Genomic DNA, 18,435 nt, shown 5'->3' with positions numbered 1-18,435 from the left:
GGCTAGGGGTACACTCTTGCTGAGGAAATGGCAGAAGTGTAGCATCCACCAACTGTTGCTGGGTGGTCTCAAACGCCTGGACAGCCCCTGGAAACTATACAATCAGACGAGGTTCTTTGGTTTTCCGCCCAGACAAGAAGGCGTTAAGGATTGATTGATGATGGGCCTAGATAAAAGTTTAACATGCCCAAGAACCTTCTCAGGTCCTTAACGGTTTTTGGAAGCGGGAAACTCGAAATCGCTTTTACGTTAACTGGGTCCGGCTAAATGCCTTCAGGGGTAATCGGCCGAGGAATCTCACCTGCGATTGCCGATATTTGTATTTCTTAACGTTAGGAACTAGACCGGCTTCAGGTAGACGCTGAAAAATGCAGTCGAGGTGCTCTAAGTGCTCTTACTCAGAGGAAGACCTGACCAGAACATCATCCAAATATACGAAGCAGAAGTTGAGGTTTCGTGCCGCTGAATTAATGAATATTTGAAAGATTTGCGCTACATTGCACAGTCCAAAATCATCCCAGTGAACTCGAAGAGTCCGAAAGGTGTGCACATTGCCATTTTCGGAATGTCTTTGGGAGCTACAGGAGTTTGATGGTATGCCTTGACTAAGTGCAAGGTCGAGAAAATACAGCAGTTTGCGATAGAAAGTTCAAAATCGTGGATTAGTAGTATGGGATAGCGGTTTGGAATAGTCTGAGCATTCAGACGTCTATAGTTGTCACAAGGTCTCCATTCGCCATTGGATATAGGGATCATATGAAGGGGCAAAGACCAGCAACGGTCTGACAGTCGGGAAATATCCTGCTTAAGAAGTTCTTCGAACTCGTTCCGTGCAATTGAGAGCTTCTGCGGTGGTAATTTATGCACCTTAGAGAAAAATGGGGAGCCAGCAGTGTTGATGTGGCTCTGAACATCATGCTAGATTTCGAGGCGACGTGGTGCTGCATCCCGGTTAGCAGTCGTCAGAACTCTCAACAAGTTTGATTTTTTAGGTGAGAAATTGCAGGGGTTGGTACACTTTGTAGCCTTTTCAGCGAACCGTCGAAGGTTTGGACGGTCTTCTAACTGATCGCCCATTTCGGGAGGTGGATGTAGACCTTGATTTAGTCTTACTCCCCGACAGCAAAGCACCGGCGGCCTCTACCATTTCAGGGAAGGAGGCTGTTAATGCTGCCACCATTTGCTGCTACTGAGCCACCTGACCTGAGCTGTTGCGGGACACCTCACCAGCCGGGTCGCCTCATGGATTTTGTCTGCGATGACGACTAGCGTATCCAGAGACCCCGAATCCGAAGCCTCTGCATCCACAAAGACTGTAGCAGCTCGGTGTCGACTTTGTACTTGTGCGTATGTAACACGAAGTTTTTCGCTCTCTCACACCTACTTTGCATCGAATAATTACCACCATGCAAATGGCCCCTCGCCCGCGTCACTGAAGTCTTGCCTGGATAGAACGGCCTTGTGCAAGTGATGACACTGCGCACTGCCTCATCAATTTTTTGTCGCCCGACCACCAAAATTAACGTGCTGTCCTTTATATAAAGATATATACCAAACGAAAGCGGGCGAGATGTTTGAAAACCAGCGAAGATTATTTACGCTATGCCGCGGAACTCTTTTATCGTCGTCTCAATCATCTTTTCGCAACCGTCATGCGGCATTGCAATTCTCAAGGCACTTTTAGTGAATTTTAGTCAGACTCAAAGCTGCTTATTTTATTTTTTTCTCTCCATCTCTTTATCTATCCGCAACAGAAACAACCCAGCCAAAAAATTTGAAAAAAAAATCACGATATTTAATCAAATAATAACAGTATTTTATTTCTTTTTACGGACAATGACAGGAAACACCCTTAATTTTTTTTTATGAATTTGGGAGTCCTAAGTCTGCATCACCTTGATGCCGGGCCGAACCAAACGGAGAGCAACTTGCTCCCACTCTTTATGGTCCACGGACTCCTCTTTTTGAATTTAACACGCTTCGGTCAGGTTGCTCCCAAGACAGAGGCGAAGCAGCGTCTGATGAGCTGTCTCTCCCGGGTACGAAACCGTACCCGTCTTCGTCCCTCTTTTACCCCTTAAGTTTATTCTAAAATCATAAAATTTTACAGTAATATAGATATAACGTGGAGGATTATTCCGATAAGTTTGGTGGAACTCCTATCACTTTCGGTTTCCATCTTGTATGGTTTCATTTGAGACCCTGGTAGCAAATATCCCCCAGTGTGGCATTAGGAAAAAGGATCATTTTTCCATGAATGGAATTCGTTTTCCAGGTACAAAATCTATTTTTAAGATACGATGTGGGCTGCTGTTAAATTTACCTCTGACAGTGACAAGGGTTCTTTTATATTAACTCAAAGGAAAAATTCTGGAAATATGAAAGGACTAGAGACAAAAGACAGGCACGGTTTGGGAAGCTATTTCTTGCGGTGCGGTTTGGCCTGCCAGTTTCTGAGGGAATAGGAAGAGCATCGATTGGAAGGTGTAGATCCTCTCTTTAGCTCCTACAGAAAGTCGCAGCGGTTGCCCTCGTTGAAAGATTTTGACGCCTCAAAGGCGCGTCACTAAGTGTGAAATCTGAAAACTTGCAGCCGAGTCCCTCCCCCCTAATCACATCGACATTTACCTTGCCAATAAGTTTATTTACAGTATGAAAATAATCCTACTTTGGGGCGTTGTAACTTTCTAAAAAGGATGACTAGTGAGATTAGAGAGAAAGGACCTTCTTTGTGCTCTTAGATGTAAAACTTGAGAGGAGAATACGCGCCAAATTTTCATCCCTTACGGGGGTAGCCTGAAAATCCTACCTTCTTCACTTATTAGTCACTCGCAGTGTAAGCCAAACCTTATTATTCTGGTTTTCTCTTAGAAACAATATGTACTTTCATCCCTACATGTTGTTCATATTAAAGTTCATCTCCATTATCAAAATATCATATTCCAGTATCGTCCCAAATCTCCGGAGCCCTAGCAACAAATTTCATCCCCCTTTTAACAAGTTAAAAAATTAATTCGACAACAACAGCGACCAACCGTCAAACGATCCTAGATTCAAGGAAAACTCATAATGCAAAATTAAATAGGTGCTTGTATCTTTGCATGTCAGCCGTAAGTTAGATGTACGTAAAACCCGGGACACTATGTACTCGTACAACGCCAGGGAATTTCCGGAGAAATGTTAATATGCCATGAGGCGCAATTGAAGTACGAACATCCCCAGATTGGAGTAAGCTAGCTTTTGGCTCAACCAACGACTCCTTCTTCCGTTTCATTCTCGTTTTCGTAAAATAAATGTTCCTTTTTTCTTTTGTTCAATGTTAATCCAATTTAATCATTTCCCTTGCGGGAATGAGTTCGAAGTTTCATTGTCTGCTTTTAATTGAAATGGTAATGTTTCGTACTTAACTCCTAATATGCCCTTGGAATTTTATTGCGTGGTAAATTAGGGGGTGGAGTATTCGCGTGGACTGAATTTTGGCAACTTTGCGTGGGGTATCAATATCTTCAAGTTGAGACAATGTTGGGACGATAAAGGGGTGTTTGGGAAATTCAAATCTGAAGCGAAACACCTTAGCTTCAGTGTATTATTATCAAGGGATTACTTTCAGTTTTCAATTTACATATTTTTTGAGGGGCTGTTGCCGAACTTTGGGTTTTGGGTTGAATTCATTGTCCTCGTTTACGCGATAGATTGAGAACTTCCAGATGGTTATGCTCTTAACGCATAGAAGACATTGACTCTCAATAATTTATACAGTTGAATTGTATCGACAATATTTGATTCAGTGTTTATCTATTTGTCCATCAAGATTTATAGCTAAAACTTTCTCTGAGAAAATTTTTCAAAACTGCTGCGAGCACCTGTTCAGATGATTAGTACACAAATGGCTGCTTCTTTTGGTTCTTTCAGAAAAATGGAGCGGCAAGTCGTACTTCAAGAGAACATCCATCAATCATTCTTCATAAAAACGCAAAGCTCTTGTTGGAGATCGCGAATAAAAAGTTTATAAATATTGTCGTTATCTTCCTCGCTTATCCGCGATTGTGCAATAGAAACTCTTAATCTCTGTCATTTATCACGACCATAGATTGATCCTCCTAAGGCAACTACCTCCCAAGTAAAATTGAAAGGTGGATAAAGTTCAATTTTAATTGCATTACCTTTAATTAAAAGACCTGAAATATTTGCAGTGTAATAACCATTGCCCCCTGCCCCCATTCCTTCAGACGGTCAGCAGCCAATTCATGCGAAGATACTTTATAAATAGACTTTAATTTACTCTGATTGAAACATTCTTTTATAATTTATTGAAACTTTATTGACTAATTGAATTAATCGAGAAATTGTCCATACATTTCTCGAGGTCGGCCCACATGCAGGATTACTCTTGTATCTATTTCCGACCGACAAGACTGAAAACAAATCAGATTTAAACATTTGAACAGACGAGTCAATATCGCATTGGATATTGGAGTGATTGATTGAGTTTTGGATATTGAAAGGTTCTACATGGGCCGACCACCAGCAACATTCCCAATTAAATCCAATTCGAAATATTGTTCCAGAGAAAATGCCACTGGTTCCACTGACCGGCTTGGATTGTGTTTTCTTGTAATTTGCATGATTTTGGGGCTTGTCAGAGTAGACGTGGAGGCATGTAGGCAGGTGGGCAGGTGCTGTTTGATAATTAGGAAATTGATTCATATATACGACGTCCTAGTCTTCGTGTTTGCGGAGATGAGGAGGGAAATGCCTCAGAGCCAGAAACATGGAAAACGGAAATGTTCGAAAACCAAAAACATGCAGATCGGTAATAATGGAGGCTAATGAAAATTTATGCAGACATTTCGCTTTGGTTTGAATTCAACAGTGTACGTGGGAGGCTTTGAAAACTTTGCTTTTGATGCTTCATTTAGCGACCTACTAATACTCGCAAGCGTGGGAATTGGCTTAAGGTATCCTTCGACGGATAGAGCCATTTTTTCAAATTGAATTTAATTAGTGTCACTGGCGTTCTGAAATGATTGATTGATATTAAATTAATGACACTTTTTCATTTAAAAAAAAATCTTGTCTGGTTCATTAAGGAAGCCTGAGATTAACATGCCTAGCCATTTTTTTGTGAATGAATTGACGCACACAGTGTTGGACTCTCGGTTCGGTATGTCGTCGGACTACCAACTAAACACCTCCCCATCGTCAGAGACTTAGCCTGGAACCGTTTGTCACATTACTTCGGATTAGTCCCCAAACTCGCCCGCCTTGCGCAGCCTTCAAATCAGGAAATTCCTTTCACCAAAGGGAAGGGGAGAGGAGGAAGGGAACTATCAGTTCAAGGAACCCCCTGTCATCCGGCTCCTCCACCGGCCGAACTCTATCTTCTTAACAACGAAAAGGAGTATATAAGTAATGGACAACACGGCTCAACCTGTCATCACTCCTCAGCATCTCTTCGACAATGTTGTTTGGAGAGAAATCCCCTGTTTTTAAATAGAGCTGCTGACGAACCCCATCCCACCTTCCACAAGAAAAGAAAATGTGATGGGCGTCGTCCCTAACTCCTTTGCAAAACACACACTCCGCCTTTCCAATCTTGTGTAGGTAAGACTGAAAACTTCTTTGCCCACTTTAGAATTGGGTAAGGAAATAGTCAGTCTTATCATGCCTCCTATTTAGCCACGCACCTAAGTTGCTGATGAGCCGCGCAGTTTATCTCTAGTTTCATTTTGCCAAGAGAGCTTCCACTCGTCTAGGGTGCTTTGCCGTTCTTCACGAGATACAACCTCCCCTGCGCTTATATATGGCTTGACGCTCCTTACCAAGGAGGGCAACGCGGATCACTCCTGCGATCACCGGTGCCGGCCGGTTCAGAGATAGGGCGGTGCGCAGATGCCATCCGAAAAGCTTCCGGTCTCTGTACTTGCGCGAGACGTTTACGATATGCCTCCTTGCCAAGAGCATCAGCCCATACCTCTGCGCCGTAGTGCAGAATAGACTGCGTTGGACTCATCAGGAGACGTCGCCTGCTAGACGTAGGACCCCTAATGTTTGCCATTAGCATATTTAATGCCGAAACTCTACCTGCAGCCTTGTTCGCTGTTGCTTTAATTTGCTCAAAAAAAGCTCATCTTTGAGTCAAGAGTCAGCCCGAGGTACTTACCGTTGGTTTTGACTCGATTATTGGCTCCACGACTTGCATGACACCATAAACTGTGGATCTCCTTGCTCTAACACCAAACTGCCGGGGAGATAAATCTCCGGCAGCGCGTATCGCTTCAGTGAGTTTACTTCTGATGAGCTTTTCGAGTATCCTTCCAGCAGTGTCAAGCGTACATAGTGGGCGGTATGAAGACGGCAACTCGGGATCGCCTTTCCCTTTGTGGATCAGCGCCAGTCTTGCCACCTTCCAACAAATCGGGAAAGTGTCCTCTTTCACGAAAGCATTGATTGCGCCGAGCAGTAGGTCTGGCCGGTGTTGGAATACCAGTTTGTATACCTCTGCTGGAATACCATCGGGTTCTGGCACCTTCTTGCTTTTTATAGAGAGGACTGCCTGTTCCAACTCTTTTATAGAGAAAAGTGGACAGTCCTCTGCATTCTCCGCCCCGACGTCATCATCCCAAACGGGGAGCGCAGGGAAGAGTGGCCTTACAATGCGGTCCGTCTACTCGGCCTTAAGTGAAAAGGGTTTCCGCAGAGCCTCAACTTTTCGGGTTACTAGTTTGTAACCGAATCCCCACGGGTCCTCATTCACCTCGTCGACCATGGTGCCAGCAGCGAGATTTGTTCTTGTTTATTGCGCTCCGGGGTTTCCTTTTGGCTGATTTGTACTCCGTCACTATGTTATGCCTCCTGTCGGTCGGTTAGACGTTGTGTTAAGGGGCGAAGCCAGTTTCCACTGTTCATCAATACATAGTAGTTTTGCCACGCCTTCTGGACATGGAGGCTCTCCACGCCGTCGTTATCAGATTCGTAATTGAATTTACGAACTCCCCCCCCCCCCCCCCCCCCCTTACTGATTTGGCAACTCTTCTTTCTGAGCTGAAGGTATGTTCATAAGCGTGCGATTTCGCAACTAAATTGCAAGATATCATGCCTGTCTAGCCAGTGAACGTAGCTAGCTCTGTGTTCACTGTCAACCTGTAGTACCAAACTGGTACGGATTAAAGAACGAAGCTCACGGCCTTCAATTCATCCCTATTGGCTAAGTAACATCATGTTATTTGTATTTCTGGAACCTGAATTGACATTATTATATCAAACTCGGAGCTTCATGAAAGGTATTTCATTTTCCGTTACGACAGGGACCGGGCTGCAGCATGTATGTCCACTGGCGGTGTGGCCGTAATTGCAATAAATGATCCACTTCATGCAGAATCTGTCTTCTCCTCCGCTGGCTCTCCTTCTGGTTGTGTTGCCTCAGGTGTCCCTTCGCAATCCCCCCGTTTATTGAATCTTGTATATACGTCCCCTGTACTTGTTCCTCTCACCTCAATGAAGAATTGTTTGATAGTTTGTCGGAACCCCTTACTATCATGATCCCTCCCTTCCCTCTTTTCGTGTGCCAAGATTTGAATCTCCCCCATGCTGAATTGGTTTAATCGTCCCAACTTTGCAATTCCTTTCAGCAACCTCTCACGCTGTCCCCTTCTGCTCTCCTCTTTTATGAATAGTTGTTCCGCCCTGCAATTCAACACCATCAAAAACTCCCTTGGAACACACTTTCAATCGCTTCCTTTCCAACCTGCCTTGCACATTCACGTAAGTCAAAATCGAACCCTACCATCCCCTTTTTAAATTTTAGCGGAGCTCTTTCGTTCAAAATATAAAGCCGCGAATGGATCAGCAAAGTTCAACTTCCCCATAGTCAACTTTGACGGTCTCAACTCAGTCTTTCAATCTACTGGGATCGCGTATTATTTAACTCAACGTGTGATCAACCTGTTCCGTATTTTTACAATATTTCTTCCGATATCTTCTCCTGTCATGTTCCTTCTTCTCCTATTTGTCTGTGTTCTTAACTAACTTGATTCACCTTGCTAATTCATCAGAACATCCGCCTGCAATATGTTTGCGGAAAGAGTTTCGGGCTTCTAATAATGATGCCGATCTCGCTCATTTTAAGGCTATGCGCCCCACTGTGAAGTCTATGATTAGAAAAGTGCATAGTAGATGCTTGTTGAATGTTGAGGTCGCCCTTGATTGTGGTGACTTGATCGTTTTGATCCCACATTCACTACTTTCGTAACCCCATCCAATCCCTCCCTTCTTCCACCAATTTTCCTGACTCCACTATCCATTCCCCACAACAATCCTGCGACCTATTCTGCTTTTACTTCTCCTCTGCGTTTACTTTCTCGACCACTGTGCTCATTGCTGCTTTTCTAGGTGCTCCAGGTGCTTGGAATCTCCTACCATTCCTCTTCTTACTCCTTCCTTAGTTGAGTTGCTCATTGGTTATTTTGACACCAATGTCCGACGTGGTCTCTTAACTTCCATCTCGTTAACTGCAAACAATACATTTCCTCCCTCTGGATATAATCTTTAAGAAAAGCCTCGAAGAATGCTACTTTCCTTATATTTGAAAAGAGGTCCTTATTATTTCTATCCTCAAAAGCGGGGACCTCACTGTGAACTATAGAACCATGTCTCTTCCCTCTTTTTGGTCCCAAATTCTCGAAAGATATGTCAACGACTAGCTGATAGCGCACTTCGGTCACTTGTTAAGAGCAGCATGGTTTCGTCAAACATCGATCTACTGCTTCAAAGCTTCTAGTCTTTACCAACTTGGTTGCTAAATGCTTTGATTCACGACGGGATTTATACACTATTGACATGAATTTCACCAAAGCTGTTGTTACCGTTGACCACAATATTCTCCTCTCCAAACTCTCTTCACTCAACTGCCCCTCCTACGAACAGTTCCTGTAGAGTTTCTTTTCATGGTTGCTCATCCCGTTCCTTCCCTCCTTCCTCTGACGTTCGCCAAGGGTCTGTGCATGACCTCCAACTATCCCTATTTTTATTAATGAAGTCCCTTCGATCCTCTCTAGGGCATGCTTGCTTTACGTAGACGATTTGAAATTATTTGTTTCTGTTTGTTCTCCTCTGGGCTGTGCCCTCTTGCGATCCAACTTATATGTTCGGGCCAATTGGTGCTCGGTTATTAATTGCCACTTCGCTGAAAACATCAATTGCATCCAATTTTACCTTAATTTAGCCCTCCTTAACACTTTTCAACCGGCTTGTTAAAAACATCCAAAAACATATTGCTGTGTAGTCTGGTCCACTTTTCGCAAACGTGACTGCCGAGTTTTTGTAGCCGCACAACACAAATTCACCCGATTCCTCTTTTTCAAAAAGACCTTCCTCGTGTGTACTATCCTGCTCGGCTCCGCATCCTCAATTTCCCTTCACCCCAACAACGACGCATTTTCCTTGATATCTGCATCATTTTCAAAACTCCATAATTGCTTGATGGACTACTCTGCTAACTCCGATATTATACTCTGCATCGCTATCTGTAGAAAATGCAGAGCCGACATTTTTGAAGTCCCTTTGGCGTAGCTAAAAATTTACTTTCACTTTCCGATTCAACGTCCTGCAGCTTAGGTCCTTTGGCTCTGTCTGCTTCCTTAAGTTTAAGCGTTATTTAAGGCACTTACTTGCTCCTCCTTCTGATCACCTGTGATATTTTCGCTCTGAGTTGTTTACTCAACTCTTGAAGTAAGCAACTCAACTCATTTTCAAATGACTAGGGACAGTGGCAAGAAAGTCTGCCAGTTTGCTCGGTTATTGAAGTTTGAACTAAAGGAGAAGAGACTTTTTCAATACATTCCGGCCCATTGTGTTTCAACCATCTCTGGAATACCGACGTCTGTCGGTTAATGATCTTTGCTCCATAGGCTTTCTACATATGCTGGATGCGGTCAGTCTAACAAAACTTTTCCATCTTCGTAATCATGGAAACTTCTAGCTCGTCAAATATTTGGTTCAGTCCATGGTTGTACCTGATTCGCGAGACAAATTTCACTCGCTCTGTTGGCTGTCAAAGGTTATGATTTCTTCATTTACGCTGTTATCAGCTGTGATTAGCCCCGATTGAAGAACAAAAAGATTAGACTGTCAAGCGCAAAAGTACCTCTCTTGTCAAATGTGTTTAGAAAAGGACCTAGTCTGGCCTAAAATGTTACAATTTAATAAATAAAATGGAGAATATGATTAGAATTTTCAGATTAGTATGAAGAATGTACTATGAAATATCTTATAAGTTTAGCTTTTTTGCCATATCCCCCCGCCTACCCTCCCTCTCTTTTTCGCAATTGTGCCTGTATCATTTTCCGGCCTCACAATAATTGTTTGCCCCCTGTTTATTTCTTGGTACTGTACAGCATTCACACAGCCAGACTATCCCTCAGTTTCACTATCATCATACTTAATGCTACGCAAGTGATAAGCTCACAGTACTAAGGCAATCCTGGATAAAGATGGCTGGTCAAGTGATTACAATCCTGAACGAGGAACAGAATCCACTGCCACATCTAGGAATCGCAATATTGTTAAGATACGGTTCTACTGAAATCTGCAGACCTCTTTGGCAAAGTCGTTTGCGAGACTGGTCTCAACATCCGGTTAGCGTGGCGAATAGCCAAAAAGGATCTTATTCTCAAGTCCTATGAGCTTCAAACTTGTGTTCTTCTAAAGAAATCGCGAACTCGCTTTATATTGTAGGAAATTTTAAGCCATGTTTAATGCCTCTGCATCCCTGCCAAGGCAAGTATTAGCCGGGATGATTTTAGAGGAGGGATAAGGCTTTCAGCGTGAAATATGCACTTTTTTTAGAAAAATGATTTGAGTAAATTTATTAGAATCTTTTGTATATCATTAAGTATGCTTTTAAGAATATTCTGTATTTTGATGCAAAAATATTCACAAAGAAACCGATGACAGAGCTTTTCCCAAAAAAAAAGAAAAGATTTGCCGTGTTCATGGTATGTCAGTTGAAAATTGGTTGAAAGAAAAAAACATTTGCATTTAGTCGCCCCAAAGGTCTCAAACTTCTTTTTCTTCTTTTTAAAGATTTTTGACGGCCATTTAATGCGAAATGTGCTATTTTTCACGAAAATTCCCGCCATTTTGTAAAAAAGTGCAAAACTCAATGCTTGGGGACGTATTTTATATGCAAAATATGTGTACCAAATTTGAAACGAATCAGTTCGGTCGGGTAGCTTTCAATGGCTGTGAACACGGATTTTGAAAAGTGGTTTTGAGAAAAATGCTTTAAAATTTGAAAAGCTTAAAACTACAATTCGAAGGAGCGGAGAATAACTGCTCAATAACTTTGAGAATTTTGCTCGGATCGCATTGAAATTTGGGGATTATACTCCTGAAATGTTTAATTATAAGAAAAGATAAAAACAAAATGGATTTTCTTCTTTAAGAAAGGATTGCCAGAAATTACTATTCCCAATCATTTCTCTGTCCTTTCTTTCATTTCCCGACAAGTCTCCCTTGCGAAAATTATCTTAATTTTTGTAATCAACCCCATCAGGTACAATTTTCATTTTTTCATTTTCTTTTGTTATCAGGAACTCCATACAATTTAATGTGAATCCAATCTACAATACAAAGATGACCACAAGGTAAAATGATTTCAATGTAAATATTTAATATTAAATAAATAAGTAACTCTTAAATATCCCTCTAACACTGCCTTTTTTTTGATTGATAATACACGCATGTCAAGGAATATACGTTAGAATTCTGTTTCTCAATTTCGTCATCCATTAATTTACTTACCTATAAAACAGGGCGACAAATATGCAACCCCTAAACAGATCATTTTATGGTTAAACATTCTAAAATAATTTTCGATTTGAATAGTTGCATGGCTTGCCCAGCGCTTTTTCTCACATAACTAATAGTTTAACAGAGGCCCCTTTTCTTTAATTTTTCGACCCTTTACTTAAGTAATACAAGTTGAAAAGATGGATCTGCAGAGAAAGCTTTTTAACCTTTGTAATAATCCCATTTTGAAAGCAGAAACTAACCTTCGTTATATGTACGCAGCTCTTCTCTTATTCACCAAACTCCTTTCAGATAGTCTTAGGCACATCATAATTTCACTGAAAGGCCTAAAGTTAAAAAGTGGGCAGTTCGCTGGAATCTTATTCTTGTAGGGCTATAGTTTCTGTCATGTCTGGTCTCCAGTAAGTCGTAGGGAAAAATTCTGAGACCATGGTTAACGTTGGCGCGCCATGAAACTGTACAATCAATGTATTTTGGTCTATTCTGGGCCCACCAAAAACTTTGGGTTCAGATGAGTCACTTCCCTCGATGGGCCTGAGTCTATTCTGTCACTTTTAGCTTTGGAAAATTATCTCAGGAGAGTATATATTTTAAACTTCACCAAGATGGTGTTCACAGTGGGAAGTAAGTGCTGCTTCATAGACCGCTACATATGGTCAGACAAGTACATTACTAGAAGCTGACAACGTATCAACCACTGATTGGATTTATTCCTGCTCGTCTCAATCCATACATTTCACCTAATTAATTAAATCTAACGCTTCTTAGAGAGGTGAGACCCCTTCTTTCGCTCAAAAATTTGAATCTTGATTTTTCACTGGCGTTAAATACCAATAAAGATGTTAGGTACGTTAAGTATTTAGTGGTGACATTCATTCACTCAGTATATACTGGTTGTTCCACTTTCCAAGCGGGGGCTGGACGAGAAGGAGGAGTGTAGGGATGTTCTGAACACTTTAGGCACGCGCAAAGTCACTTGCCTTCGAGTTTTAAGTTCAAGGGAATTAGTAAGCCGACGGACTGGCGTCATCGTTTCGCTGGTAACTATGAAGGGTGTATGGTGAAGGCTCATCATCTGAACTAAGTCAAGCAAAATCTGGCCGTCTTATAACATGATACGAGCGAGAAAGCGTTTGGGTTAGATACGGGCATATGCGTATAGGATTAAGAGCACTGACCTAAACGGACCATGCCACCATATTCGGCATACCCTAAAATTCGCATCGCCAAAGTTGTGGAGAGGAGCGAGAAGTCCTCACGCACTTATTTTGGCGATTGCCCCGCCAATTCCAACATACTAACCAAGAAGCAAGCCTTTCATGGATTCCACCTCCTCGTTACAAAATTTATATGTCCACCTATGAGTTATGTGCAACCGGGATGTAGACAATAGTTGTACAAATCTTCCTGCTTTGCAAATCGATAAAGTTTACAGTATCTTTGTTTGGTTGTAACTGAAAAGGCTTAGTATGTATAGTAGATAGTATTTAGGATCCGCTACTTATCCTTATAGGATCCTGTTCCCAGTTTTTGGTTATATCATTTATTTGGCTAAGTTATTTGGCTCTACACAACTTAATCAGGTATCTTGTCTGCAATTGAGGCTAACTTGAAATCTACGATCAAAAAGATTTATGGAGATCCGAGAATGAGAAGGAATTGCATCCACGGGATTGAATTCTCCAAATATCTCTTTCAATGCTCTATATCACCCGCATTCACTGTTTCTTAGCAGATCTAAAGATATTAGTTTATCACCTCCTCTTCTTAGATTGCTCTCAATACATACTTATATCCAAGTGTTGCAAATTGGATATTGCATCTAGAGCCGAAAGAATATCGTGCTCATAGCTCCGCTAATACCCAGTCATGCAGTTCTCTGCAGTAATGTTAGCTTACCCTGAAAACTCTTCCATATCGCTGCAGCAATATATACTCACGTTACCAGATGGGGTTTAACTCCGCTCCAGAATAACTCACTGATATTTCACTTTCGCAGGAATTCATCTGCATCTTCTTGGGCGTGTATTGGCAGTTCTTGCATGCCTGAAGTCCCCTTTCCTCTTCTAATTCATTATTCCTTATTCGCTTCTAGTACTTTATTCTTTATTCTCTAAGAAGTCTCGTTTCGAACGTCTTACAAGTCTTTTATATTCATGTTGTGAGTTCCTGTAGTTTAACCAACATTCATTCTTACCGCTTCAGATTCAGAAGTCGTCTGGTCGTCTGTAGTATCTGCAGTTCGTGATTTCACCTCGGGAGGAGCCTTCTCATAGTACTCTAAAAGTGTGTTCCGAGTTTCTTATTGATCTTTTATAGCTAATGGAGTCCTTATTTGCCCTTGGGGCTGCACTTTTTTGTTCAGAACTTCATAGAACCTTCCTTGATCTATTTTCTTTGGATTTCGTGGTTATAGTTCAGTACGTTTGTCCGTCACAGCCAAAATAAATTCCAAGTGACAATGTTCGGGTAGGAAACTTTGTCTAACAACCGCCAGTATCTACTCAACTCTAACATCTGTCACTTGAGTGAACATACGTTACTAGATCCCTTACATCTTGTATCTATGAAGTTTTTCCGTGGAAGATCTTAGCCCCCTTTACTGATCTAATATCATAGATTTTATGAAATCGAAACCATGGTTCTTCTACCAGAAGGCAGTTTTGGAACTTTGTGGAAAGAGGTTTTGCCATGCTCCAAGTAAATTTTATCATCCTTTTGTCGATAAAGTTAATAAAATCGAGCGGGTTGGAGCCAGTGTGTGTGGCTTTTTCCCTATGAGGTGGTGAACGTGGGTGGACAACCGGGAACAGGGGGTAATGAGACTCTCCTTCCACAGACCAGGCCAAATGGTTCTCTTCGAGGCATTATTGTAAATAATGGACAGGAGATGTATAGACTGCATGGACTGCAGGAGTTGCGAATGTGGGACCAGAAATGTTTAAGGCTTCCGCGCCCCAGATCACCGCTGGTCAGATGTTGCTTGCTGGACTTAAGTATTTACGGTTTGACAGAGTTTTGAAAAAAAAACGTCAGCATAGGTGCCAGAAGCCACTCTCAGTGTGTTTTTTACGAAGTTTTTTGTGAACTTCAGTGGTGAACCGAGCAGGGTAAAAACACATGGATTTAGGAGAGGAGGGGACGTAACCGGGATCTGATAAAATATAGAAGGTGTTCCGTGCTTGGTAACACATTCATGGGGAGAGGAGAGGAGCCCAGTTGATTGTCGCCAGGGTTAAGTTCAAACCTCAGAAGTTTGCCTTACGAAAGTTCAACTTGTAAGGCTTGCCCTCGACAGGGGAGTGGAGTCGGGAACTCTAAACACCAAACTCGAGAACAGGATAATGTGCGTCAGCAGCAATGTGAACAGAGGCCTGAGAGGATCGGAAAAGACAATGCCGAAGAAGGTTAGAGAGGGCAAGATCAGGAGTGCGGTAGTATCTGATTTCTGGAATAATTAAATTGGAGGTCAGCGCAGGTGTTCATGAAAGTGGATAAAGGAAAGGAAGGGTGGGTGGAGTTGTTGCCGAGGAAAGGGAGCGCGGCAGTAGTTGGCCAAGAAAACATAGCAGTTTTAAATTGCCACAGAGGATAAGAAGAAGAAAGGGGAACAAAATGATTAAGACCTCTGATAATCTGGCGAAAAAATCTTTGTCCAATGATGGAGGTGCATACGTTTGGCCGAATGATTCGTACGGTGACAGAATCATAGGCGGAGGAAGAGGAAGAAAAGCTGGTTTCGACACGAGAAGGGATTTATCAGCTATTAGGGCACCTTCGCCAATTGTTTTGTCAAGCGCAGCGCGGTCTCTGTCATAAAGAAAGATAGAGTAACTTTTGAGGAGGTCGGGATCTAAAATCCTGTCATCCATCTAGGATTAAGTAGTGCTGATAACTTGGTCCATAGACTATCTTTGAGCTTCCACATATTTTTTGCAGCGACTCTGTCATGATAGGTACGCGCCATGGAAGGCGTCTTCGGAGATTTTTCCCAAAGTCTTTGTCACGGCTGATTGGATCTCTTCGATGGACGAAAATTGTGCTCCTTTTCAGGCTGCCTTAATCGGAGGGAATAAAAAGAAGTCTGCTGGGACGGGCGACGTCTGGACTATAGGTAGGATGAGACAGCGTTGGCACCTGGTGTCTGCCCGGGAACTCGTGGACTAGTAAGTGCATTGCAAGGCGCTCTCGTGATAGAGATTCCAGGTAGCGGAGATGTTTTTTCTCGCCCTGAGGACTTTTCTTCGGACTCTTTCTAGCCCATCTACGTAGTAGCCAGCTTTAACTGTCTAGCCGAATTGGTCCACCTGTTCGAAATTATGCTCACCCATTGCAATGTTCTGCATACTAGCATTCGTCTTTCGAGTTTGGGTCCTGTATTTCGTTTTGGATTCATTGACCCTGAGCCCCACTTCACTCGTTACTAACTCGAACTGCTCGAATACTTCTTTCGCACGGAACATCGATCGGACCATAGTATCCAGGTCGTCTTCGGTAGCTTTGTACTGATGAAGGGAGTAAGTTGCTCCCGAAATATATATATACATAATAAAATAAAATTGTAGTTTGGAGTAAGCTACTGGTCTATCAATTTTAAACTTAACTACAAACAGAAGAAAATATCTAACGTCTGCGTACGTTACCAGTTGCGTGAATTTTACCAGAACCTACCTCTGGTGTTAACTGAGGTCACCCTCCTGACAACGTATTCGAGCGCCAAGTTAAAGAGGGTGGGGGCATCCTGTTGCTTAAGTCCTGACACTAAAGAAAAGCTTTGTATTACTTCATTTTAGATTTTTACCTGACCCTCGTTTTTAGTCATTGCGACTTTCACTAGCCGAACTGGCTTCGGTGGATTTTTCAGCTCGATCGTTATTCTTTACAGTGGGTTACGATTTACGCACGCATGACAGAAGTCAATGAACAGTTGGTGCACATCGATGTCATATTCCCAGTAATTTTCAAGCACTTACTCAATTGCGAATATCTGATCCATTCAGGGAGCTTTATCTGATTTTAATTTAAGAAAGCTGACCCTGTTTGGTTCATTCGCAATAGCAAAAGGGTGAAGATGTTTTGTCGTTGAGTTTTTAAAATACTGAACTTATCTTGCTTTTATTTGAGTCGCGTCGCTGATGATATTGCCCTTCTGATCTCTATGGAGGGAAGTTCGTGGTTGAAAACTTACTAGTAGTAAGTAATCGGATTACTATTTGTAAATAGTCCTTCACATTTGGTATTCATTGGCAGTCCCTCCGTTTTATCTTTTTTGATGTTTGGCATTGTCAGAGATCTCGAAGTTGACGAATTTCTTCTGAATGGGTCCCTGTCCTAGTACTGGAGTACCTCCTGCTGCTACTCCTCTTGAATATGTGCTGGTACTTCGCTTGAACACCTCCTTTTCCAAATCTAAAACACTTGTAACATTAGATGCCGCGTCAAGTTGTCCACCAACGAGGCACTGCAGTCGAGGGAGCTTGCTTGCTCACTCCCAAAAGCCGCTGGTACTAGGGTCCCAAGCTCCTGCACCGTTAGTTTCTTCCTTCTCACGTCTTCCATAGTGGTTTTATGTTCTGGGTATCCTTCCCATAGCCATTTTGGTCCGCGCACCAGAGATGAGCAAACAATAACCAGTCATAACATAAGACAGTCAGAAGAGAAAAGTGCATAAACACATATTTACATATCAATAGGTATGCCCCAATTCGCCAGCTGGGGTCGCGCCTGATGGGAGATCTGGCTACCCCTCACAGGAGTGTCTGTCTTTTTGTCCGTAACTTGCATTTTTTCTGAGTTATGGTGATCAATACCAAATTTGATGGAAAGGAGGGGGCAGTGAATGCTCTTGCATACATTGAGTTACATCCTTTTATGTCGAATTTTAGGAGAGAGGGTCCCCATACAGGCAAAAGGAGGGGTGTACATTTTTTCACCAAATATAATCACGTGGGGCATCAAATGAAAGGTCTTGGTTAATACTTTCCGAAGCCGATGGTAATTTGACCATCTAAATCTATTAAGTTCATTATAACTTTCCTCAGGAGCGGAATAAGGTAGTGGATTTCAATGTGCCTTGATTGTGGACATAAAAGCCACTTTGACCGTGTCGTCTTTCAACTTTTCCGTTTTGATCTTGCGAGTCTAGCTCCTGTGTTTGGGACTGTTTTTAGCTATTCCACGGCGGAATTTCCCTCTAACGAGGAAATTATCTGAGGCACAGCTAGCACCTCATAGCGTCCTCATGTCCAATATGGTTGAGCCAACTCATTTTTCGACAAAGAAGTGATCGAGTTGATCGAATGTTTGCCTATGTATTTTCTTATGGGAAAAGCAAGTGAAGCTTACAAATAAATTTTTACTACTGTAGAAGTCAATGAATTTTTGGCCATTATCGTTTGCATCATTATGGAGGTTCTACCCTTCTGTTATCCCTCTATGGAACGGTTCGTTGCCAATTTTAGCGTTGAAGTCTCCCAATTACCTTGATGTCATTGGAGGCCAACCCATCAAAAATTCTGTCCAGTCGGTTGTAGAATTCATCTTTAATGACATCATCGTTGTCCTCTGTTTTTGGATGTCAGTTGATATACCATACATTGAGAAACTTCATTTTGAAGCGGATTG

The 18,435-nt window shown here is 42.2% G+C and overlaps 1 protein-coding gene across 1 annotated transcript in view; it reads left to right on the top strand.

Moving 5' to 3' along the window:
- The window catches only part of LOC119650926 (peripheral plasma membrane protein CASK-like), a 291,137-nt gene that overhangs the window by 108,089 nt on the left and 164,613 nt on the right, over nucleotides 1–18,435 (top strand). Inside the window, exon 2 of the mRNA XM_038054153.1 lies at nucleotides 11,592–11,645. Coding sequence (XP_037910081.1) covers nucleotides 11,592–11,645 — 54 coding nt within the window. The remainder of the gene's footprint in view (nucleotides 1–11,591; nucleotides 11,646–18,435) is intronic.

This window comes from Hermetia illucens, chromosome 3 (genome assembly GCF_905115235.1).
Source record: "Hermetia illucens chromosome 3, iHerIll2.2.curated.20191125, whole genome shotgun sequence".
NCBI classification, from domain to species: Eukaryota; Metazoa; Arthropoda; class Insecta; order Diptera; family Stratiomyidae; genus Hermetia; species Hermetia illucens.
Note: the sequence above shows the minus strand (reverse complement) of the source record. Positions and strands in the feature narration are given on the sequence as shown.